Source organism: Rosa chinensis, chromosome 3 (assembly GCF_002994745.2).
Source record: "Rosa chinensis cultivar Old Blush chromosome 3, RchiOBHm-V2, whole genome shotgun sequence".
Taxonomy (NCBI): Eukaryota; Viridiplantae; Streptophyta; class Magnoliopsida; order Rosales; family Rosaceae; genus Rosa; species Rosa chinensis.
The window spans coordinates 3,009,665-3,033,567 of NC_037090.1; the positions used below are offsets into that span (position 1 = coordinate 3,009,665).

A 23,903-nucleotide genomic window follows, 5' to 3' on the forward strand; every position below is an offset into this window, starting at 1 on the left:
CGGGCTAGGGTTATGTGCCCTAGCCAAATTCGATATAATGAATGTTTGATTTAATTTATATAATTTGTCAATTATTGGATGGATACTTGTGTTATGTAAGCATCAATTAGAATGCGCAGCCTGCATATGAATTGTTAATTCTTGAGTATTTGTTTTAATATTTCTTGATTTTTATGGAATATGTCAGATATTAGAGCTAAATCCCCCCTGTATTGATTACATAAAACTAATTGCGGCTAGTTGAACATGCAAGATAGCATCGCAGACATCAACTTGGGCAGGTATCACTAACAGGTCACAATAAGACATTATAAAAAGTTTAAAACAACATTGGGCAGGGGCTGCGCGAACGCAAGCCCCCATGGTAAGAAATTATGACGTTGGCTCTCCTACTATGAGGAGACCATAGACGAGCACCCCTCCTAAGTGCAATGGAGGTCACAAGTCTAGGCCATGAGCCTTCTTGATCGCCCATTGACCCCGTCCAGGTAAGTACTTTTCTCCGTCTCAACTTTGCCTTTTTATGATGGTCTGTTCATCTCTTCTATAACTCAAAATCGATGTGGGACGATTGAGAAACGCCAAACCGGCTCCATAGAAGTGTGTGGTGCACCACAATCATCACTACTCTCGAGTCTCGACTCCTACATTTTGGACACAATAATCAAACAACAGATCCACCTTCTCTGATATTTTACTCACAAATAGCCATGTCAGAACTCTCTAAACTTGTAAACATTAAACAACAACTGAAGGCAAGGAGATTTGGGGCACTGAAAACCCCATTGTTACAGATTGTGAGCCGCCCCTTAACTTGCCTGAACAAATATCCATCCTCAGGTCTAAACATAGTTAAAAGATAGACCGTCCAAACAACCAACACTGTCTTGTGTGTTCTTGTCGGGGTAGAGTGTCAACAGAAATCACATTGTTCCTGATGTAAATGCAAGTTACACCTTTCATGGCTGACCACTTACAACATCATTAGAATCCGATCAGGAGGCCATAACAAAATTCTTTTCGACCTAACTGTGCTACTTACCTCTACACCACAAGGACTATCTACCCATTGACAATTAAGCTTAAAGATAGAACTTCAAATTACATTGAAACAATGAATGTTGTTTTACTTCAAATTGCAGACTCCGTGCTCCACCACGGATATATGACTGGCCACAAACCAGAACACCCATCACTAGATTAGACGCATTTTTCTTTTTACCATTTCGTTATCCAGATTCAATCACTGATCCCAGCAACATTATCTCATTTGGGAATTATAGACGTTTTCCCAAAACCAAGATGAGGACAAGAGGGTCTAAATGATTGGAGACCAGCGGATTTTGAGCTTAAAATTGGAAGGGGCCGCGCGAACGCAGGCCCCCACGGCAACAAATTATGACGTTGGCTCTCCTTCAGTGAGGAGACCATAGGCAGGCACCCCTCCTAAGTGCAATGGAGGCCACCAACCTAGGCCATGAGCCTTCTTGATCGCCCATTGACCCCGTCCAGGTAAGTATGTTACCATGGGGCTCCATCCTCCTTTTTCATTCAATGTCATGCATGTTGCTTTCCTTCTTTTTCGATGTGGGATACCCTTGTTCAACAATTTTTCATGAAACTTCATCTCCCCATTATCTTCAATGCTTTGACACTGACTACCAATCTAGAGGGTCAGACACACTATTATCCAACCTGTTATGGATCCTTACATGCTTTCTCTTTTATTTTGGCAAGTATATGTGAAGGATTTCACACTTAAATGATAGCAAATACATGGTTTAGATCAACCTTCTCAATATAAGTTTTCACCTCATTTTACTCACTGTGCCGAAGTGTATCATCCATAATCATAGTTGCTATGCATGCTTCTAAACTTGCTTTCTTTGCTAATTTCAAAGTTTGGCGAATATTTTCTAAGAACTTGATCTACGTAATTGAAATAATTACGAAATCTATTCACATAATCGTTAAATTTTTTTGTAAATAATCATTGCAGTACCCAAAATTTCACCATACTTTTAAAATGTCATTGTTTCAACTATTGAACCAAAATCCAGTTGTTTAGTTCAACCATGGAATACCTTCATTACAAAGCACAAGCACATACAAATCGAACAAATTAAGTGTGTGTACACATACACACATGAAATCTTCTACATACACACATGAAATCTTCTACTTGTTTGCCCTTATATGTTTCGTGCCCTTGTACATCTTGTCCCTTAAAAAACTAAAATTATGACTTCACCATGAGTCGTCCATGACCACCTCATTCATAAAACTAAAACTATGATTTCACCATGAGCTGTTCGTTACCATGAAGTGGTCTAGAGGAAAGAACCTTACATTTTCCCCTACTCTCAACCAAGTAAAAAGAGAGAAGAAAACGAAAAGAGAACAGAACTTTGTATTTTAGTAATTCACATTTGACCTTTGAATAATGCAAAGTAATAGTCCACTCAGACACGAATAGTAATAATGAAAATCAAACCCAAATTAGAGTCCTATCAAATAACGCTAGGTTAAAGACTTAAATCACTTTTAATAGAACCACACAAAATAAAAAACAACATCAACGAAGAAATTGTGGCAGTTTGTATTAGGTTGTAATCATCAAACAACAGTTGTCTAAGGCTGGCGTTAACCTCTCCAGATTGGGTCGGATTTATGATGATCTAGGAGTGCTCCTTGATGCACTGCCCAATGTTTGAGTTATACACACAAGAAGGGATGCCAACATGGCAGCTCACCTGATGGCTGCAGAAGCTGCTTCTGCTGGCCGGTCTCTCTTTTATTCTTCTGTGCCTTCCTTCCTTTGTGATGTAATACATTCTGAACTTTGTAATCACTAGAATGTTTTTTCAATAAAGTTTGACACCATTCCTCTAAAAAAAAGGTTGGGTTCTTTCTCTTATAATTTTCTTTTTTCTAGCTGAATAATCACGAATAGGAGAGGATTAAAGCCTCTCCATCACTCCATTTTATCAAATCAAAGAAGAAGAGTAAAGGAAGGAGACTAAAACCAAAACCTCTCAAAAAACAAACAAACAACAAACTAAATCGAAATTGAGGTAGACTTCTAATGTTGTTATTACAATATGATATTATAAAAGGTAGAGGTTCATCCCACCACACCAAATTAGAACAAAACGTACCATGATTTGCAGAAGCATAAGCTATATTCATTTCCCAAAAAATGTGAGAAGCTCTAAAGTTCATTTAGAAGATTATACTTCACCCAACAAACTCGAGAAGACCGAGGACAAGGTGTACGGATATAAATCTGATGCAATTGGTTTGAAAAATAAAAACAATTTTTGCATATAAAATGACATTAACCAAGGCCACCAATTTAAAATGACTCAACTTAAATCATAAGCAACTTGCACACTCGAAATTGTACCAATTTCTATGAACAGATATCTAGTGATGTAACACCGTATTAGTTGACTGAGTTGGGCTTCCGTCAATAGTCTTGCTTTTTTTTTTTCCGACTAGGTTCCGTCAATTGTCTTTAAGAATAACGGTAAAAAATGTTGGATTAGAGTTCAGAGGGGCCGCGCGTACACAGCCCCATTACCACAAATTACGACGTACAATCTCCACGAAGGGAGATGTTAGGCGAGTGCACCTCCTAAGTGCAATGGAGGCCACCCACCTAGGCCATGGGCCTTCTTGATCACCCATTCGACCCCGTCCAGGTATGTAATTTTCCTAAATCCTCCTGCTCTCTTTCTTGTACACCCTCGCTCCTCTCCACTTTGTACCTTTTCCGATATGGGATATGCTTCACACGGTACTACTCTGTACTTCCCCTACTAATTTTGTGTATATAATATAGTTCACGTGAACCAAATTTTGCTTGGACCACAGGTACCACTGCTGACCGCCCCATCAAGTCTGCTGAAAATGAAGATATTCAGCTGGGGATTGATCCACTTCATGCTTTGGTTTCCATTTCTAGTATAAGTACGAAACACGAGAGATTGCGAGGATTAATTGTTAGTCATCAATATTTCCTCAGCTACTTTTTTTGATTGGAGAGGGAGTAAAAGCTTCGCGGTCAAGGAATTGATCGGTAGTCTTTGGAATTGGGTATTGTGTTTGACGAGTAAGGCTTCAGAAAGAAAACTGGAGTGTGGAGAGGTAACTGTAAAAGATACTCTGATGCCTAAGTTAGTAATAGCTTGAGTTGTACTAGGTGTATATCGGGGTTGATTGCTTGCCTCAAAAGTTCACTTCGCCAAGTATTTATAAGCGAGCTCGAGTAGATATTTTAACTAGTGCGCATAGTAGTGTGTTTGATCCGCAAATTATGTGTGAGTGGACCCATGACGCCACTTCTTGGACAACATGGAAAGTGCTTCTGCTTGTGACAGACTCAGACGAGCTAACCTGCTAACTAATTTCTCCTTATCTAAATTTACCTTGAGAGGATTCTTTTTTCGAAAGGGTTGCACCTCAAATAAGTTGCATTTCAAAGGGATTGTACTTCACTTGAATCTCTCCGTGAGCAAATCTCTCTTCACTGAGATCTTCCTTGAAGGGTTTCGTCCTCCTAAGATCCTCTGGGGCAAGATTTTTCTTCGTCAACAAGATATGTCCTCATATATAAGATATCCCCTCCTCGACAAACTATTTCCTCTGTGACTAGATATTTCCTCATCGACAAGATCTTTTCTGCTTGACAATATATTTCCTCCTCCTCAATGAGATATCTCCTCATTAAGTTTCTAAAATCACTCTCAAAATTTTCACCCCCACAATAGCTACACTCTAAGAGACGATTCACACCGGAAAAAAAAAAAGGGTACTTTCTTCGTTATTTTGTGCCCATGCCAATCCCTTGAACTCGTGCCCTTGGGATGTCAAATTGCCCAGAACCAAATGAGGCTCATGACACCGCCGAAGGGTGAAAGTTGTCTAAAACAAAGTCATGACACTAAATACATTTCTCATCATACTATTAGTCTTCAAAACTAAAATTTTGTAAGTACATTTTCCGTCCTACTAGTATAGGTCAATTTCATCCTCTTAACATAGTTTCCATCCCTGACACACTTTTTGTATCTTACTCGCTATGACATGTATTTATTTTCAAATTTTGTAAGTCAAGCCATAGTCATTGATTGTTTGTTCACCATGTTTCATCTTCTTGTAGAATGTCTCTAGGGTGTACCCAAAAGCTCACTGTTCATGTCTCTCGGTCTCTTTTCCGGTTTTCCCTCCATCGGCCCAGTGACATGCATATGGAACAAAACAATGACCATAGCTTGACTTAAAGAATTTGAAAAGAAAATGGCTTCCAGTAGGCCCCAGAGAAGTGAGGAGCCAAAGTCCATTGATGTAAACTCTGTCTACTTGTTTAGCATTATCTCTCTCAAAACAGTACAATATCCAGCATTAAAAACTCAAGCACTTTCTTTTTCTTCTTGCAGAGATAAGGGTAGGTTTGCACTCTTTGATTTTCTGGTTCTAACTTCTTAGCTTAATTTTCAATTATCTGGGTTTTCATTTAGCATCAAATTCTGCATCATTGGACTCTTTCTTGAATTTTTATATTGTATACCTGCCCAATATTACAGGTTGCTCTGCTTCTATTGATTAATTGTGGGTTTGGGGATTATAAGATTTTAAAGTTTTGGGTTTCTCTTTTTGTATGAAGTTCTGCACAATCTTAACTCTTGGGTGCCAAAGAGTGATAATTTATTCTTAACAGTTCGCTTCTTTGGATATTGGTGATTTGGTGAAGTTCCCTGAGCTATACTCTGTCTCTTTCTCTGTTGAGTGGTTTGCATTACTTACTATTGGAATTGAAAAGTTCTGACTTTTCCAGTTTGTTTTTCAGAAAGATTGTGCTGAAATGTTGGGTTACTGAATCTGTTACCAGACATTTTACATCTTTTCCTCATTTTCCGCGCAACTAAGATGGTTAGTATGTTTTGGCTGTTTAACATTTGGACCATCAAGTCTTTTCTATATCCTAGTTTTGGAAATTAATTTTCATTGCTTTTTGAATTTCATTTGCAACTTTATTTATGTTGGTCGCATTGCAATTGCGATGAGATTTGAATCTACTTTTATGATTTTCTGTATCATGTGTTTGTGTGCACATTATGACTGCGATATATTGGAGCCTCATTATCTAGGTCTTCGCAAATAATTTGCATGGGTGTAGTCTGCCCTATTTAGTACAAGTTTGTTATATGTACTGGAGTTGAGTCACTTTGTAATCTTTTGCAACATCATTGAATGACAAATTAAATAGTAACCTTAATGTCATTGTAGCCCAATAATTTCCTTCTGTGCTGGGGATTAGATGTAGGCTTTGGAATACCAATTTGTGATGGAGTGCATTTCTTCGACGTTTGTTTTCACTCTATTAATTTTTTTATATCAGGGTGCAGTTTAAAAGGATATTATGGAGGGCCAATGTGCAATCAAGAAAGATGTCACTGAAGTAAGTTTTGTTCAGAATACATGAGCGTTCAGTGATGCATTACCTCTTTTTTTACTTGTACTTGTTTTGTTTGGCTTAGAGTATGCTCTCTTATCATCATCTTACTTTGTTTACTCAGTTAATCGGAAATACCCCAATGGTATACCTGAACAATGTCGTGGAAGGTTGTGTAGCTCGAATTGCTGCCAAGCTCGAGATGATGGAACCCTGCTGTAGTGTGAAAGACAGGTATATTCTTTGTTATGGCTTCCTTGAAAAAAATACCTTTTAGTTTGCTTAGGATAATACAAGCTACTGAAGCTAGCAAGTAGTAAAGATGTCTAATCTATGCTTCGGTATAATATACGCATTTGGCCTTAATTTTTAAACTGCAGGATTGCATATAGTATGATCAAGGACGCAGAGGATAAAGGTCTAATAACTCCGGGGAAGGTTAGAAGTTAACTTTTTCCATATCCATTTCACATAAATTTTGCAGTGTTTCATGTTTGAAAGTTACTTACTCTCTTGGTTCTTGGCATGCATAACTAATGGTCTCCAAAGACTGTTCTCATTGAGCCCACAAGTGGAAACACTGGCATTGGATTGGCATTCATCGCAGCAAGCAAGGGTTACAAGTTGAAGTTAGTCATGCCATCTGTAATGAGTCTTGAAAAAAGAATTGTGCTCTTAGCTTTTGGAGCTGAGGTTTACCTCACAGATTGGGCCAAAGGCTTTAAGGGAAGTCTTGATAAGGTTGAGGAGTTGCTACGTGACACACCTAATAGTCATACGCTTCAGCAATTTGAAAACCCTGCCAATCCAAAGGTAGTTTTGCACTGATGATCTCTTCAGATGGTTGAGAGGATTTAACAATCATCTTACCATCTTTGGTGTAGATTCATTATGAAACCACCGGCCCGGAGATATGGAGAGACTCGGCAGGGAAAGTTGATATCTTGGTTTCGGGGATAGGAACTGGTGGTACAGTAACTGGTGTAGGGAAGTTTCTTAAAGAGAAAAATCCAGAGATCAAGGTTGAATTTTGTGTATTGTATGTACGTATATCATATGTATGTAGATCGAAACAATTAGTATGATTCTTTTGGTCATGTCTAGGTTTACGGTGTAGAACCAATTGAGAGTGCAGTCTTGAATGGTGGTCCACCTGGTTAGTAGCAATACCTGTGCTTTCCTTGAGCGGTTGTAGAACATATAAGCGATTACAGAGCATTAGTATTCCACAGCTAGAAATTGCTATTCTTCAGTATTTGAGACTTTGTCCCCCTATAGTGACTGATGTCTAATACATATCTGGGTACATTAATGTGCCTGCAAATTCATAGGGAAGCATCTGATCCAAGGACTTGGTGCTGGCATCATACCTCAAGTGCTCGATGTTAACCTGCCGGATAAAGTTATTACAGTAAGTCTTAAAATCGTTCCACTGCAGCTCACTTTAATTTTACTTGTGAAATGAACTAGTCACTGTTATGTGCGTAAGTTTTTGTTGTATTTTGCAGCAAAAAATGCAGCACTATATTAGTCCATCATATATAAACAAAAGCATTTTGGTCTAGCACTACTCTGTATCATTTGAGAATTCATTATTTTTTATCTGTTAGTGAGTCAGCTCTAGGGCCCTTGTTGGGCTTATTTCTTCATAACATGACAGAGATCTTTTTATTTACTTTCAGAAATCTCACGACAGATGAAAATATAGATTGATGGAATTTTACAACCATGTATGTATGAGAAAAATAAGCTCTACCATCATTTCAAAAACTCATAAAACGACTATTTTACTAATGGAGCTTTGAATTTGTCTAGAGAAAAGAAAGGGACATATCTGGTCTTCACAATCAAAATGAAGAAGTTGCCTTTTAATGCACGAGTTTAAGATTTTAGTCCCTGCAAAGATTGTTTTCTTGGGTTGTTAAAAGTTTCAACCAGTTATTAGATACCTACATTTGCTATAACATTGGGAATACAGTCCGCACCATTTCCTATTATTTGGAGTCCCAAGCAAAGCCATTTACATGGCAGAATATATTATTTGATATAGTTATATAGTAGTACAAGCATGGATTTCTTATGCTCATAATTCTGCAGGTATCCAGTGAGGAATCTATCGACACTGCTAGGCTGCTTGCCCTAAAAGAAGGTCTTTTGGTACGTATGGCAATCAGTTGAAACTATCATTGTCATATAGTACTAGAATTTGTTACTCTTCATTATCATCTATATACGAGCGAAATATTTTGATTGATTCTCTAACAATGTTTTAAATATGTCTGCAGGTGGGGATCTCATCTGGTGCTGCAGCAGCAGTAGCAATAAAGTTGGCAAAGAAGCAGGAAAATGCTGGAAAACTAATAGTTGTAAGTCTTCTTTACCATTCAATTGTTGATGGCATTAGTTATTAAGTGCATTCTTTATCATTGATCTGAAACCTCATTAACCTTGTTGCCACCTTGTATGTGCAGGTCGTGTTCCCCAGTTTCGGAGAGCGGTATCTGTCTTCTCCACTTTTTGATACCATTAGGCATGAGGCAGAAAAAATGACTTTTTGACGGTAGTGTTGCCAATGTAATAAACTGCTTTGTGCTTTTGGGTCCTTGGTCATTGAAATAATACACATAGACTAGTTCTTGTTTGTATGACATCATGACCCCAGACCCTTTTAATGGTTATTACCACTTACAGATCCTTGTTATCCTCAATGGATTAAGGGCTATCTCTGTCTGTTTATCTTGAACACACTTCTATTCAAAGTTTCAAACCATCAATAATACATGTTAATTAAGAATATTCTGTATTAAATGTTGTGATTTGCTGTATCTAGTTTGTAGGGTTCTGCTTGAAGTCCAAGAACTAGTTTGTATATAACTCTATTACATCAATGAAAGAATTGCAGAGTCTGAAATACCTTTTCGACAATACAAAGCTGCCTAGTCAGTCTTACACCAAAAAAAGCTGCCTAGTCGGTCTATTTATGTCTCTCTTGCTCTTTTCATTCCATCTGCCCAGTGCCTCATGCATTTTTGTTTTATATACAAACGGAGGAAAAACATGATTATGAAACAAGACAATGACTTCCAGCAAAAAAAAAATTACAATATGTTTAAAATTGTGTAAGAGGCAGGGTTCGAACCCACATCCTCTTCCACAGAAGACCAAAACGAAGTCGTTTTGAGCACGAAGCCACCGTATATAGCTCAAGTTCTCAACCCAACCTCCTCTAGTCTCAGCTGCCCGTGTTTCCCAGCTTCAAGGTCTCAACTTTACCCAGGTACTCCATTTCCCTCATCTCAAATTCTTGAACTTTCCTCGAATTTCTTAAGCATAATCAATTTTACCGTCATGGGTGTGAGATGGATATGATGTTGAAATAGTAAAAGGTTTGAGCAAGAACTTGTGTATGGCAGAAAAAAGTGCAAAAGATTTGAAATCTGAAGAGGGCCCTAGTTGTTGTTAAAGCTTTTGCATTGTGACTCTCGCAACCTCTTCTAAATCAAAAACCATGCCGGGGTTTAGCTAAACCTGAGCCTCGGTGAAATGGGTCGTATGAAAAGGCGTGGGTTGCATTCTAATATTGAATGTCAATCTAGACTGCTCCCAACATTTTTTGGTGTAGCTTACTTGATACACTATCTGCCATCACAGTTCTTGCATTGATCATAAATCTTTGTGCTGATCCATCTCCGTGATTTGATAGTCATTGTTTGTTATACTATTGCCATTGTGATTTTTGTTATGTTTTGTGATGGAAAATGCTTTAGAACCCACATTTCGGCCAGTTATCCGATTGCGCAGGGACCCTTTTGATATGTTAGTATGAGCTTTTGTTTGTTGCTGTAGGTTATGCATGGTTGTTTTTTTGTAGTGGGTAAGAGTGGATTGGGAAGTTAACAGAACATTTTGGTGTGGTGAGTGCTAGTGATCTAGAAGCGTACTAATGATGAGCAACGTTCGAGTGAATGTTAGTTGGACAGTTAGCAGTGACCTATGACTCTATGAGTACTTGTAATTCCGTTGCCGGTTTTGTTGAAAAGGGAATCTAATTTCCAGTTCTTGCTTTGTCATAGTTCAGAGAGAGATTTCACAAAAAAGCAAGAACTGGAAATTTCATTCCCTGTAATGGAGCTGGTTACACCATCCACTGGCATTTATCGATGAAATAACCATTGTATGAGCTAACTACTTTCCTTATATATGATAGGCTTTTTGGTTCCTAAAGAAGTCTATGAAGCCCGAAACTCTTGTTTAATTGTGTTTTGCTAAGTTCCTGCGGTTTTGGTCACTTTGTAGTGGCTATTGATATACTAGTGTTACAAGTTTCAACTACACTTTTTAGACACCAACAATTTGTTTTTATTAGCGATAAAGGATGTTTGGCATTGCTTTTCACCTTAATGTCACATTGTAGTGTAAATCTGCTTTGCGCTTATACGTTTATGCTTTTGCTTTATTTATAGTTCCTTGTATTTTCGATGCAATTCTTGCATCTTTCTTTGCACATTATTTGTTTTGTTGTACTCCTTTTATATTTAATAAAGTCTGACCTCCTTATTATCCAAAAAAAAAAAAAATCTTATTTTAAAGGGCTTTATAGAAAGTACCCCAAAGAAATATCATTTTTGATGCAAATTAATTATTGAAGGCATATTGAATAAGTATATTTAATGTATCAATGTATCATAATTTCATTTAAATTACAAATAATAACTTGAGTTTTTATTTATGGTTATTTTCTGTATCTGTTTGTTTGATGTGCCTAACCATTCTTTTGTTTGTATGTGTATGTGTGAGCATTCACTACTGATCCACAATCCCCCCCCCCCCCCCGCGCGCGCGAAAGTTTAATTGCTAGACTGCATGTATGTATATCTCTGCTTCTACTGCAAGCAAGATTCTATTTGTGTCACCCTGAACAGTTAATGCCCATGCGTTCCAGTTCACAGTTTTGATTTGTGCTAAAGCATGTCTTACAAAAGATATTTTCAGTTTGAACTAAATCACTTGAGGAGATAGTTGTACCTAGAGAGTAATGCTTTAGTACTTGAGGAGATAAAATTGTTAGTTCTTAGAGACATTGTTAACTTTGTTGGTTGCTTCTTATGGTGAACTCCCTGTCGATTGGTTGGGGCTGTTCAAGTTTCCGAAACATAGCTTACTAATTGCTAGTATTAAACAGCTCTAAAGTGGACTTCTTACAGTCATGGGCACTGAAGAAACAAATGACCCTTTCAAAGGGGTGGCTTGGAAAGCTGTTGGTAGTGATATGCAGAAGAACCCTGGTGATAAACCGTGTATGAAGAAGCGGCTTCCCAAAATGATCGGGCAGATTCCAGAATGCTATTTTCTTCCTTGTAGATCCCTGCTCTATAATATTACCTTTTCTGGAGCATATATTACTGGTGGAATTGGTGAGGGAATGCTGGTGGAGATGTGGATCAACAAGAAAGAGAGGATGGAGGCATACTAGGGGTGTTTGACAAATAAAGCTTGTAATGGCATTACATTAGGAATTTTTAATGAGGCATAGGCTGTATAGACATCGAAATTTGGCTAATCTTTGGTTTTGACAATAAATTTACTTATTTTGTTGTGAATGACAATGCTTAAACCCCCCCCCCCTGTGTGTGTGTGTTTTACTTTCTTAATAACCAAGAATCACATAGGTTGCAGGAAAGCAGGAAAGCATTTAAATTTGGGCTTTGATTAGTAGTAGTATCCAACCTCAGTTTGGATGGCATTTAAGACTTCTTTTAGTTGGTTCATGAAATTATCTATTCTCATTTAGTTTGAAGTGCATTCTTAACTTATTTTCAGATTAATGGTTTTCACTGCTTCTTTGGCGGTTGCAGGTATGCTGCCAGTATTGAATGTGAATTGACATCTGCTCTCTTCAAACATGTCATTATCACGGGTTTGTAGAAGAGCCGTTCCCCTGTTCAAGAGCGCACAGCATTTACCTCTTGAGTCCAGATGCATACCCAATTATAATTTAAATGGCGGCAGTACTGTATACCAGAGGCATTTTGGGCATGGTAATAGGTGGCGCCCCAAGTTAGGCTCATTTAACAAATGTGGTCCGCATCAACCCTCTGCTGCTCAATCTCTGTTGAGAATCCAGCGACTCTATTCTACTCAGGCTTCCACACAAGAGAAATCACGCAAGATGCTAGTGTACCTTACGGGTTTGGTTTTTGCAATGGTTGCAGCCAGTTATGCAGCAGTTCCTCTCTACAGAAGATTCTGCCAAGCTACTGGGTATGGTGGCACTATCCAACGCCGTGAGAGTGTTGAACAGAAGATTGCCCGACATGCTAAGGATGGCACGGTCACCACAAGAGAGATTGTGGTGCAATTCAATGCTGATGTGGCCGATGGAATGCAATGGAAGTTCACTCCTACCCAAAGAGAGGTAAGGGTCAAACCTGGTGAAAGTGCACTTGCTTTTTATACCGCTGAAAATCGAAGTTCAACTCCAATAGTTGGTGTCTCTACGTACAATGTTACCCCAATGAAGGCTGCAGTTTACTTCAATAAAATACAGTGCTTTTGCTTTGAGGAGCAGCGCCTTCTTCCTGGGGAGCAGATTGATATGCCTGTGTTCTTTTATATCGACCCTGAGTTTGAAACAGATCCAAGAATGGATGGTATCAATAACATAATTTTGTCCTATACCTTTTTCAAGGTTTCGGAGGAATAAAGTTTCTTAACTACCTTCATACTATTGTGAAGATGATTCTCATAAGATTGTTGTTAGCAACTGAACATACAGCATCAAGCAAGAAAGAGGGCAATAGATATACATTATACATAAATGTCTATGCGGTATATTCTACATTCTTGTTACTTCTATGTTTTTTTCTTTGGCAGATTAATCATTTCAATTTTGCCAGTCGAACCTTAGACCTGATGCCCTGATGGATTTTGAAAATATTTGACAAATCCAACAGGCTAAAGATGAACGGCTAAATTCTTTTGTTACTTCTATTTTTGTTCTTTGGCAGATTAATCATTTTGATCAACTTATTCAGCTATGGTTTTTCCTCAACTAGACAAGAAAAACTAACAATATTCAACTTTATCTCTTGGAATTTAGTCATACCTACTGCAATTTTTTTAATCATCACCTGAGAGTCAGGTGTTTTACGCAACTCCTAAAGTTATCATGGGTATAATAGGTATGGTATAGACTAGACGTATAGTCCAACAAACCTATATACAAACCAAATTCTCAGTAACATTTTATCGAATACAGATGAAACTCATAGCATAATAAAAAATACAAATAAAAACCGGTAGGTATTAAAGTTTTAGAACTTAAAAGTCTACATACTATATACTTTTTTTTAATCGTCACCTGAAAGGCTGAAAGTCAGGAGTTTTACCTAACTCCTCGAGTTAGCATAGGTGTAGTAGGTATGGTATATATGCATAGTCAAACAAAGCTCTATGATAGGTATGCAACTAATAAAAACTATGAACTGAATTCTTAATAACATTTCATCGAATACACCACAAAAAAAAAAAAAAACCATAAACACTGTTCTCTACAATCTCAATTACATCAACAATTACTATCGATAGTAAGAATCAAATAACTTAACTATGTGGTAGAAGATTTGTGAACCCGAAAAGATATGCAAATGTCTCTTCATATTTGGTTCATTTAAAGCAGCAGTTTAAAAACATAGACCAAATTGCATGATTCTAGCAATATTGATGACAGTATTAAATTTAAGGATTACAAAACCTACAGTTAAAATATATATTGCAAAGAGCTTTAATCATGGAATACATAACATATAAATTCAGTTTATTATGGATTGAACAAAAAAAAAAAAAAGTAAAAACCAAAAGGGAATAAGATGGCTCGAACCTGAGCTGCCACACTATCACGTCATGCATGCATTAGCCACCGCACCAACACAAAAACTTAAATGTGTTGCCTTCGGTTTCTCAGATATAACTGGTTTTTCTTTTCTTTTCTGGGGCCTGAGACTCCAGATCCTGCGATTTCAAAATAAAGTCCTTGTTCAACATTCTTCCAACTACAACTATACATCTATTCACCCATAAAATTCGATCCACCATAACACATCATCTCTGTTCCTCAGTACGCTCGAATCATTCAGAAACTTGGTCATCCTGCCAAGTTCAAGGTACTCTCTCTCTCCTGTACACATACAAACACATTCGGGGTAGTAACACCTAATTACCAAATTTGATATCATTTTTGTGGCACAGGACTTTAAAATCCAGAACATAGTTGGTTCTTGTAATGTTAATTTTAATACCTAAACCCATATATCTAAATCAAACACCATCTGTTTCTTGTTCGGCTACTTCTTGATTCCGGCGATGAGGCAGTGTAGTCGACGATGAAGGCGGGCCTTGCGGCCGGCGTAGCTATCACTTCACCATGCAGGCGGCTCTCTCTTGGGTCCTTTCGAAGCTCTGGCAGCTCGCGCTTGGATTCGCCCACAATACGAAGAGGATGATGAACAACAAGGAAGAAGATAAATATCTTCTTCACTCATTTCCATTGGTTTTGATACCTCATTGATGATTGAAGAAAACTATTTGAAACCGTGACCGTGACCGTTCCGTCTATTAAGTAACCAACGACTGATCGAATGGCGTACATTGGCTAGTCGGGCAAGGAGCGCCAGATCTCTTGACAGCACATGGGGTCTGGTAGGCGGAAACGTTTAGGCGGCTGAAATTATTATACAACATATAAAGTTTCTTTCTTTGGTATCATACATATGTGCAACTAAAACGATGCCCGGTCACTATTTATGTCTCTTTCTCTTTTCCGTCCATTTGCCGCCACTGCCTCTTTGCATTTTTGTTTTATATACAGAGGAGGAAAAACATGAAAATGAAACAAGACAACAACTAGCTTGACTGAAACAAATGCTAAAGAATTTGAAAAAAAAAATGGCTGCCAGTAGGCCCCATAGAAGTGCAAGGATCCAAAGTCCCCCTTGATATCAACCTGGCCTGTTACGCATTATCTCTCTCAGAAACAAAACAATATTTAGCATTAACAACTCAACCGGTTTCATCCATATCTGTTTGCAGAGAGATAAGGTTAGCTTCATTTTTAATTATCTGGGTTTTCATTAAGCATCAAGTTTTGCATCATTGGACTCTTTCTGTATTGTATACCTGCCTAGCTATTACTATTGGTTGCTCAACTTCAGTTGGTTAATCACTTAATTGTGGGTTTGGGGATTAAAGTTTTGGGTTTCTCTTTTTGTATGAAGATCTGCACCGCACAACCAGGCTTGCTTAACTAGTGTGTGTGCAAAAGATTGATCATTTATGCTTAAAGTGTGCTTGTTTGCACGTTGGTCAAGTTCCCTAATTAAGCTATTGCTATGTCTCTCTCTGTGGAGTGGAACTGAAAAGTTTTTGACTTCTCAGTTTGTTTTCAGAAAGATTGTCCTCAAATGTTTGGTAACTGAAATTCTTACCGGAAATTTGACATCTTCATCTGTTTGACTCAGATGGTCAATATGTTCCGGTTGTTAACATTTGATGATCATCTGTTCTAAAATCCAAGTCTTGACTATATCAGAGTCTTGGAAGTTAATTTTCATTGCTTATGTATTGAAATTCATTTGCAACTTTGTTTATGTTGGTCGTGTTGCAATAGCAATGAATTTGAATCTGCTTTTAGAATTATCTGTATCATATTCTGTGATTACACATCTGTGAGCGCATTATGTTTGTGATGTTTTTGACCTCCTTTTCTAGGTCTTTGCAAATACTGTATATGGATTTGTTGAGCCACATTACTACAAATTTGTTATTGGTTTTGAGTCACTTCGAAATCTTTGCAAGAACATTGAATGACAAGTAGTAAACCTTGATACCATTGTAGCCTAATATTTTCCTTCAGTGCATGAGAACAGCAACTTGTGAAGGCATTTCTTCAACATTTGTTTTCACTCTATCAAATCTTTATCAGCTTGCAGTTTGAAAGGTCACCATGGAGGGCCAATGTGCAATCAAGAAAGATGTCACCGAAGTAATATATCTTCACAAAACTTGAGCATAGAATGATGCTTTACCTCTTTTTTATCTGCACCGTTTTGTTTGGTTTATGATGTGGACTCTTGTGGTCCTCTTTACTTTGTTTATGCAGTTAATAGGAAATACCCCAATGGTATACCTGAACAATGTTGTGGAAGGTTGTGTAGCTCGTATTGCTGCCAAGCTAGAGACGATGGAACCCTGCTCTAGTGTTAAAGACAGGTATATTCTTTGTCATTATTTCCTTGAAGTAATCTTTTCAGTTTGCCGAGGAAGATACAACATAGCAAGTGAAGATGTTGAATCTATACTTGAGATTACTATACTCATTTAGCTTTAAATTTTCAAAATGCAGGATTGCGCATAGTATGATCAAGGATGCGGAGGATAAAGGTCTGATAAGTCCGGGAAAGGTTAGAAATTAACTCTTGCCATATGCTCATATCTATTGCACATAAATTTTGCAGTGTTTCAAGTTTCATCTTACTTACTCTCTTGGTTCTTGACATGCATATTGATGTCCACCAAAGACTGTTCTCATTGAGCCCACAAGTGGCAACACTGGCATTGGATTAGCATTCATAGCAGCTAGCAAGGGTTACAAGTTGAAGCTAGTCATGCCATCATCATATAGTATTGAAAGAAGAATTGTGCTCCTAGCTTTTGGAGCTGAGGTATACCTCACAGATGTGGAAAAAGGTATTAAGGGAGTTTTTGACAAGGCTGAGGAGTTGCTGCGTGACACGCCTGATAGTCATATGCTTCAGCAATTTGAAAATCCTGCCAATCCAAAGGTAGTATTGCAGTTAATGTGACCTGACTAGATGGTTGAGATGATTTATGAATTGTTTGTTATCCTTAGTGTAGATTCATTATGAAACCACTGGCCCGGAGATATGGAGAGACTCAGCAGGGAAAGTTGATATCTTGGTTTCAGGGATAGGAACCGGTGGCACAGTAACTGGTATAGGGAAATTCCTTAAAGAACAAAATCCAGAGATCAAGGTTCGATTTTGTATATATTCATCATATGCCTATGTAGAGTGCGAGTTGTTACAGTATATGGTCTAATCTAAACTAATGTTATAACTTCTTTTGTTTATGGCTAGGTGTACGGTGTAGAACCAGTTGAGAGTGCAGTCCTGAATGGTGGTCCACCTGGTTAGTGTACCTGTACTTTCCTTTTGCGAGTGTATAATACATTAAGCAATATGCTATTTTATAGTATTCCAGGCTTCATCCTCCTATACTTGACTGATTGATTTGTGGATAATGTGCAAGCACATTCATAGGAAGGCATCTGATCCAAGGAATCGGTGCTGGCTTCATTCCTCAAGTTCTTGATGTTAGCCTGCTAGATGAAGTTATTCCAGTAAGTCTGAAAATCATTCAACTGCAGCTCATATCATTTTACATGTGAAATGATCTGCTTGCTCTTTGTTGTACAAGTTCTTGCTGCATTTTTGCAATGAAAACTTCTAGCACTAATTTACCCCATCATATAGAAACAATAGCCAATTGGTCTAGCATTGCTCTGGCATTTCATTTGGGAGCTCATTATTATTCATTCCCACGTGAGTCAAAATAAGCTTTGCTGGCATTTTAAAAGTCATAAAATGACCAGACCTTTTACTGATGGAACTTTTAACTTGTCTAGACGAAAAGAAATAGACATGGTATTTACAACAAGAATTTGCTCTTTCATTAAGTTTGTCAGTCCTGACAAAGTTTATTTTCCCCTCCTTACTTGGAGAGATTGTAAGGTGGTTAGTAAACAAAAGTTTCAAGCAGTTGTTAGATACCTACATTTGCTATAATATCGAGATAAGGTCCGCACCATTTCCATTCGGACTCTAAGTGAATGTAAAAGCTGCCCAGCTGTCTACATGGCAGTATGCATTGTTTGATCTATGTTAGATGATACTACAAGCATGGATATCTTATGCTCATGTTTCTGTAGGTATCCAGTGAGGAATCTATTGAGACTGCTAAGCTACTTGCCTTAAAAGAAGGTCTTTTGGTAAGTATGGTTTCTGTCTGTTAAAATCATCATTCTGATTATGGCGGTTCCAAGAATCTGTTACTCGATCTTCATTGTGATCTATTATAGGAACGAAATCTTTTGATTGTTGTTGAGGTCTATTTTTCAATTATGTCTGCAGGTGGGAATCTCATCTGGTGCTGCAACAGCAGCAGCAATAAAGTTGGCAAAAAAGCAGGAAAATGCCGGAAAACTAATAGTTGTAAGTCTTCATTGCCTCTAAGATTATTCATTGCATTATTTGGTTCAAATGTTTGGCTCAGAATAGTACGGTACATCCTAGTGTTAATCAGAAGCTCCATTAACCTTTTCTGCGTTCATTTCTATATGCACAGGTCGTGTTCCCCAGTTTTGGAGAGCGGTATCTGTCTACTGCACTCTTTGATACCATTAGGCATGAAGCAGAAAACATGACTTTTTGAAAGCATTGCCAATGTAGCAAACTGCTTTGCGCTTTTGGGTCCTTGGTCATTGAAAATTTGGAATAATACATAGACTAGTTCTTTGTATGGCATCATGATCGTGAAGCAGTCACTTACAGATCCTTGTTATTCTCATTGGATCAAGGGCTCTTTCTCTGTCTTTCTATCTTGAACACAGTTCTATTCAGAGTTTCAAACCATCAATAATACAAAGTACTATTTTCAGTATTTTGTACGTCGCTTCCTCTTTTCCCTCCATCTGCTCTTGCACTTTAGTTTTATATAAACGTGCATATGAAACAAGACAATGACTAGCCTGACCAATGCGTTAAAAATCGGTAGGCGGAAGGTGAAGAGAGATGCTTAGGCGGCTGTTTCTGTTATTTGATTCTATTATTCGTGTAAATATGTGTTCTGTTATTTGATTCTATTATTCGTGTAAATATGTGCAACTAAAACGACGCCTGGTCACTATTTATGTTTCTCTCTCTTCCCTCCATCTGCCCAGTGCCTCATGCATTTTTGTTTTATATACAGTGGAGGAAAAGCATGAAAATGAAACAAGACAATGACTGGCTTGACTGAAACAAATATTAAAGAATTTGAAAAAAAAAAATGGCTGCCAGTAGGCCCCATAGAAGTGCAAGGAGCCACAGTCCCTTGCATTCAACCCTCTGATGCATTATCCCTCTCAGAAACAATAACAATATTTAGCTTTAACAACTCAACCAGTTTCTTTTTCTTCCATATCTTTTCGCAGAGATAAGGTTAGGTTTGCATTATCTCTCTTTGATTTTCTGGTTCTTAGCTTCATTTTCAATTATCTGGGTTTTGATTTAGCATCAAATTTTGCATCATTGGACTCTTTCTTGAATTTCTTTTTATTTTATACCTGCCTATTACTATTGGTTGCAATAGTGATGAATTGAATCTGCTTTTAGAATTTTCTGTATCATATTCCGCGAGTTCACATCATTGGACTCTTTCTCCTTTTCTAGGCTTTGCAAATACTGTATATGATTTGTTGAGCCACATTACTACAAATTTGTTATATGCACTATTTTGAGTCACTTCGAAATCTTTTGCAAGAGCATTGAATGACAAAGTAGTTAACCTTGATATCATTGTAGCCTAATATTTTCTGTCTGTGCATGAGAACAGCAACTTGTGAATGCATTTTTTTTTTACGTTTGTTTTCACTCTATCAATTCTTTATCAGCTTGCAGTTTGAAAGGATACCATGGAGGGCCAATGTGCAATAAAGAAAGATGTCACCGAAGTAATATTTCTTCACAAAACTTGAGCGTAGAATGACGCTTTACCTCTTTTTTATCTACACCGTTTTTTTTGGCTTACGATGTGGACTCTTGTGGTCCTCTTACTTTGTTTATGCAGTTAATCGGAAATACCCCAATGGTGTACCTGAACAATGTTGTGGAAGGTTGTGTAGCTCGTATTGCTGCCAAGCTAGAGACGATGGAACCCTGCTCTAGTGTTAAAGACAGGTATATTCTTTGTCATTATTTCCTTGAAGTAATCTTTTCAGTTTGCCTAGGAAGATACAACCTAGCAAGTAAAGATCGATGTCGAATCTATGATTGAGATTACTATACTCATTTGGCATTAAATTTTCAAAATGCAGGATTGCACATAGTATGATCAAGGATGCGGAGGATAAAGGTCTGATAACTCCGGGAAAGGTTAATAATTAATATGCCCATATCTTTTGCTAGGGCTGCCACTTGGTTTGGTAATTATCAAACCGACCGAATACCAACCGATGTTTTAGGTTTGGTAAACCGACTTTTTTGTAACCGAGACCAATAAAACCGAAATCGAAAATTATCGAAAAAGTTGGTTTAGTTTTGGTAAATACCGAATATATTGATTATCTAAATATTAGATTTATATACAACAGTTTTCAATACATATACATGTATATTAAGAAATAAACATAAAAACTTTTATAATAGTATGAACATTACTACATATATTATATTAATAGTACATGTATTTTAAGTAACCTACTCAAAGATAGTTAAATAACCTAGTTTTATTGAAAATTGCTAAAACTTGATGTCATATATATAAAAGAAAGCAATAATTAGTAGATGAATACAAAGTTTATGACTATAAAATTCAAAAACCTAGTTTTGTTCATTCTAATTTATATTATAAAGAATTAGTTGTTCTAAAGTTGGTAATACCGAAAATCGAAATACCGAATTTGATAGATATAATTAAAAACCGAAAATTTTGGTTGGTAATTGGTAGCTCAATTTTGAAACCGAAAGCTTTGGTTTTGAAGTTGGTAATACCTATAACCGATTCGAACTGATCGAGTGACAGCCCTATCTTTTGCACATAAATTTTGCAGTGTTTCAAGTTTCAACTTACTTTATCTCTTGGTTCTTGACATGCATATGGATGTCCACCGAAGACTGTTCTCATTGAGCCCACAGGTGGCAACACTGGCATTGGATTAGCATCCATAGCAGCTAGCAAGGGTTACAAGCTGAAGCTAGTCATGCCATCATCATATAGTTTTGAAAGAAGAATTGTGCTCCTAGCTTTTGGAGCTGAGGTACACCTCACATATGGGGACAAAGGTTTTCAGGAAGTTCTTGATAAGGCCGAGGAGTTGCTACGTGAAACACCCGATAGTCATATGCTTCAGCAATTTGAAAATCCTGCCAATCCAAAGGTAGTATTGCAGTTAATGTGACCTGACTAGATGGTTGAGAGGATTTATGAATTGTTTCATTATCCTTAGTGTAGATTCATTACGAAACCACTGGGCCGGAGATATGGAGAGACTCAGCAGGGAAAGTTGATATCTTGGTTTCAGGGATAGGAACCGGTGGCACAGTAACCGGTATAGGGAAATTTCTTAAAGTGCAAAATCCAGAGATCAAGGTTAGATTTTGTACATATACATCATATGCATATGTAGAGTGCGAGTTGTTACAGTATATGGTCTAATCTAAACTAGTGGTATAATTTCTTTTGTTTATGTCTAGGTGTATGGTGTAGAACCAGTTGAGAGTGCAGTCTTGAATGGCGGTCCACCTGGTTAGTATACCTGTGCTTTCCTTTTGCGAGTGTATAACACATTAAGCAATATGCTATTTTATAGTATTCCGGACTTCATCCTCCTGTACTTTTGTTTTTTTGGTTAAAACAGGAGTTGGGAAGAGCAAAGTGCTCTCCCACCCCAAATTTATTGAAATAAAAATAATGTACGATCTAATAGGATGGCACAACAGCCAAACCCCTGGAGAACAATGTGAGTGACAGTAAATTTAAACAATACAACTAACACAAAGAGAAATGACAAATTAATGAAAACGAAAGTTAGGGAGACCGAGCTTATCTCGTTGACATTGGTCCTGAATGAAATGAGGAGGCTCGTCCCACCAAGTCAATGCAGACAATGATAAACCAATATTAGCAAGAGCATCTGCCACTTGATTACCTTCCCTGATTATCAAGAGCATCCTCCTATACTTAATTGATTGATTTGTGGATAATGTGCAAGCACATTCATAGGAAAGCATCTGATCCAAGGAATCGGTTCTGGCTTCATTCCTCAAGTTCTTGATGTTAGCCTGCTAGACGAAGTTATTCCAGTAAGTCTGAAAATCATTCAATTGCAGCTCATATCAGTTTACATGTGAAATGATCTGCTCGCTTTTTGTTGTACAAGTTCTTGCTGCGTTTTTGCAATGAAAACTTCTAGCATTACTTTACCCCATCATATGGACACAATAGCCTATTGGTCTAGCATTGCTCTGGCATTTCATTTGGGAGCTCATTATTATTCCTTCTCATGTGAGTCAAAATAAGATTTACCGGCATATTATGAAGTCATATAATGATCAAGACCTTTTACTGATGGAACTTTTAACTTGTCTAGACGAAAAGAAATAGACATGGTATTTACAACAAGAATTTGCTCTTTCATTAAGTCTGTCGATCAGTCCTGACAGTTTATTTTTTCCTCTTTACTTGGAGATTGTATGGGGGTTAGTAGACACAAGTTTCAAGCAGTGGTTGGATACCTTCATTTTCACCTTTTCCTTTTGGACCCCAGCCCTCTACATGGCAGTATGTATTATTTGATCTATGTTAGATAAATGGTACATGCACGGATTTCTTATGCTCATGTTTCTGTAGGTATCCGGTGAGGAATCTATTGAGACTGGTAAGCTACTTGCCTTAAAAGAAGGTCTTTTGGTGAGTATGGTTTCTGTCTGTTGAAATCATCATTCTGATTATTGCGGTTCCAAATTCTTTCCTCTCCATTGTCATCTATTATAGGATCGAAATCTTTCAATTGTTGTTGAGGTCCATTTTTCAAATATGTTTGCAGGTGGGATTCTCATCTGGTGCTGCAACAGCAGCAGCAGTAAAGTTGGCAAAAAGGCCGGAAAATGCCGGAAAACTAATAGTTGTAAGTCTTCATTGCCTCTTAGATTGTTCATTGCATTATTTGGTTCAAATCTTTGGCTCAGAGTAGTTATTAACGGTATTTTTATTTGTTAATCCGAATCTCCATTAACCTTTTCTGCATTTATTTCTGTGTCCGCAGGTCGTGTTCCCCAGTTGTGGAGAGCGGTATCTGTCTACTGCACTATTTGATACCATTAGGCATGAGGCAGAAAACATGACTTTTTGACAGCGTTGCCTATAATTGAAATAATACATAGACTAGTTCTTGTTTGTATGGCATAATGACTATGGACCCGTAAATGGTTATTACCACTCACAGATCCTTGTTATCCTCATTGGATTAAGGGTTCTTTCTCTGTCTGTTTATCTTGAACACACTTCTATTCAAACCATCAATAATACATATATAGTATTTCAAGTGTTTTGATGTTGAAGTCATTGGTTCCATTCCAATATTTAACTTTTCACTAATCGTCTGATCGTCTGC

The 23,903-nt window shown here is 37.5% G+C and overlaps 4 protein-coding genes and 3 non-coding genes across 15 annotated transcripts; 4 read left to right on the forward strand and 3 right to left on the reverse strand.

The window, feature by feature from the left end:
- Nucleotides 1-334: 334 nt before the first annotated feature.
- On the reverse strand, nucleotides 335-496 carry LOC112195547. Its single transcript, XR_002934604.1, has one exon. It is a non-coding gene; the product is annotated as a U1 spliceosomal RNA (small nuclear RNA).
- Nucleotides 497-1,358: 862 nt separating this feature from the next.
- On the reverse strand, nucleotides 1,359-1,520 carry LOC112195546. Its single transcript, XR_002934603.1, has one exon. It is a non-coding gene; the product is annotated as a U1 spliceosomal RNA (small nuclear RNA).
- Nucleotides 1,521-3,554: 2,034 nt separating this feature from the next.
- Nucleotides 3,555-3,712, reverse strand: LOC112195551. Its single transcript, XR_002934609.1, has one exon. It is a non-coding gene; the product is annotated as a U1 spliceosomal RNA (small nuclear RNA).
- A 1,678-nt stretch (nucleotides 3,713-5,390) lies between these two features.
- On the forward strand, nucleotides 5,391-9,351 carry LOC112192408 (cysteine synthase). Of its 4 annotated transcripts, none has more exons than XM_040516499.1 (12): nucleotides 5,391-5,449; nucleotides 5,852-5,934; nucleotides 6,404-6,463; nucleotides 6,582-6,691; nucleotides 6,838-6,895; nucleotides 7,007-7,270; nucleotides 7,342-7,479; nucleotides 7,562-7,613; nucleotides 7,789-7,868; nucleotides 8,555-8,614; nucleotides 8,743-8,823; nucleotides 8,929-9,349. In XM_040516499.1, the coding sequence occupies exons 3-12, from the start codon at nucleotides 6,425-6,427 to the stop codon at nucleotides 9,013-9,015; spliced, it is 969 nt and encodes a 322-aa protein (XP_040372433.1). In that variant the 5' UTR covers nucleotides 5,391-5,449; nucleotides 5,852-5,934; nucleotides 6,404-6,424; the 3' UTR covers nucleotides 9,016-9,349. The 4 variants fall into 4 exon arrangements, with proteins under 4 accessions (XP_040372433.1, XP_040372434.1, XP_024187900.1 ...); XM_024332126.2 differs by lacking the exon at nucleotides 5,391-5,449 and adding an exon at nucleotides 6,323-6,374 and having other exon boundaries at nucleotides 5,885-5,934; nucleotides 6,426-6,463; nucleotides 8,929-9,351; XM_040516500.1 differs by lacking the exon at nucleotides 5,391-5,449 and having other exon boundaries at nucleotides 5,456-5,934; nucleotides 6,411-6,463; nucleotides 8,929-9,351.
- Nucleotides 5,471-19,192, forward strand: LOC112192409 (cysteine synthase). Of its 4 annotated transcripts, XM_040516497.1 has the most exons (12): nucleotides 5,471-5,934; nucleotides 6,323-6,374; nucleotides 16,459-16,496; nucleotides 16,614-16,723; nucleotides 16,857-16,914; nucleotides 17,032-17,295; nucleotides 17,369-17,506; nucleotides 17,611-17,662; nucleotides 17,794-17,873; nucleotides 18,462-18,521; nucleotides 18,664-18,744; nucleotides 18,878-19,192. In XM_040516497.1, the coding sequence occupies exons 2-12, from the start codon at nucleotides 6,350-6,352 to the stop codon at nucleotides 18,962-18,964; spliced, it is 993 nt and encodes a 330-aa protein (XP_040372431.1). In that variant the 5' UTR covers nucleotides 5,471-5,934; nucleotides 6,323-6,349; the 3' UTR covers nucleotides 18,965-19,192. The 4 variants fall into 4 exon arrangements, with proteins under 4 accessions (XP_040372431.1, XP_040372432.1, XP_024187901.1 ...); XM_040516498.1 differs by lacking the exons at nucleotides 5,471-5,934; nucleotides 6,323-6,374 and adding an exon at nucleotides 15,441-15,553 and having other exon boundaries at nucleotides 16,381-16,496; XM_024332133.2 differs by lacking the exons at nucleotides 5,471-5,934; nucleotides 6,323-6,374 and adding an exon at nucleotides 15,454-15,553 and having other exon boundaries at nucleotides 16,437-16,496.
- Nucleotides 9,601-13,275, forward strand: LOC112192412 (cytochrome c oxidase assembly protein COX11, mitochondrial). The gene is made up of 2 exons (XM_024332139.2): nucleotides 9,601-9,734; nucleotides 12,313-13,275. Exon 2 carries the CDS (start codon nucleotides 12,360-12,362, stop codon nucleotides 13,158-13,160), a length of 801 nt encoding a protein of 266 aa, XP_024187907.1. The 5' UTR covers nucleotides 9,601-9,734; nucleotides 12,313-12,359; the 3' UTR covers nucleotides 13,161-13,275.
- Nucleotides 19,193-19,343: 151 nt separating the features above from the next.
- LOC112192410 (cysteine synthase) lies at nucleotides 19,344-23,837 on the forward strand. 3 transcript variants are annotated; one of them, XM_024332136.2, is made up of 11 exons: nucleotides 19,344-19,731; nucleotides 20,184-20,243; nucleotides 20,360-20,469; nucleotides 20,607-20,664; nucleotides 21,405-21,668; nucleotides 21,743-21,880; nucleotides 21,985-22,036; nucleotides 22,514-22,593; nucleotides 23,141-23,200; nucleotides 23,337-23,417; nucleotides 23,556-23,837. In XM_024332136.2, the coding sequence occupies exons 2-11, from the start codon at nucleotides 20,205-20,207 to the stop codon at nucleotides 23,640-23,642; spliced, it is 969 nt and encodes a 322-aa protein (XP_024187904.1). In that variant the 5' UTR covers nucleotides 19,344-19,731; nucleotides 20,184-20,204; the 3' UTR covers nucleotides 23,643-23,837. The 3 variants fall into 3 exon arrangements, with proteins under 3 accessions (XP_024187904.1, XP_040372436.1, XP_040372435.1); XM_040516502.1 differs by lacking the exons at nucleotides 22,514-22,593; nucleotides 23,556-23,837 and having other exon boundaries at nucleotides 23,337-23,353; XM_040516501.1 differs by lacking the exons at nucleotides 23,141-23,200; nucleotides 23,337-23,417; nucleotides 23,556-23,837 and having other exon boundaries at nucleotides 22,503-22,593.
- Nucleotides 23,838-23,903: the final 66 nt, after the last annotated feature.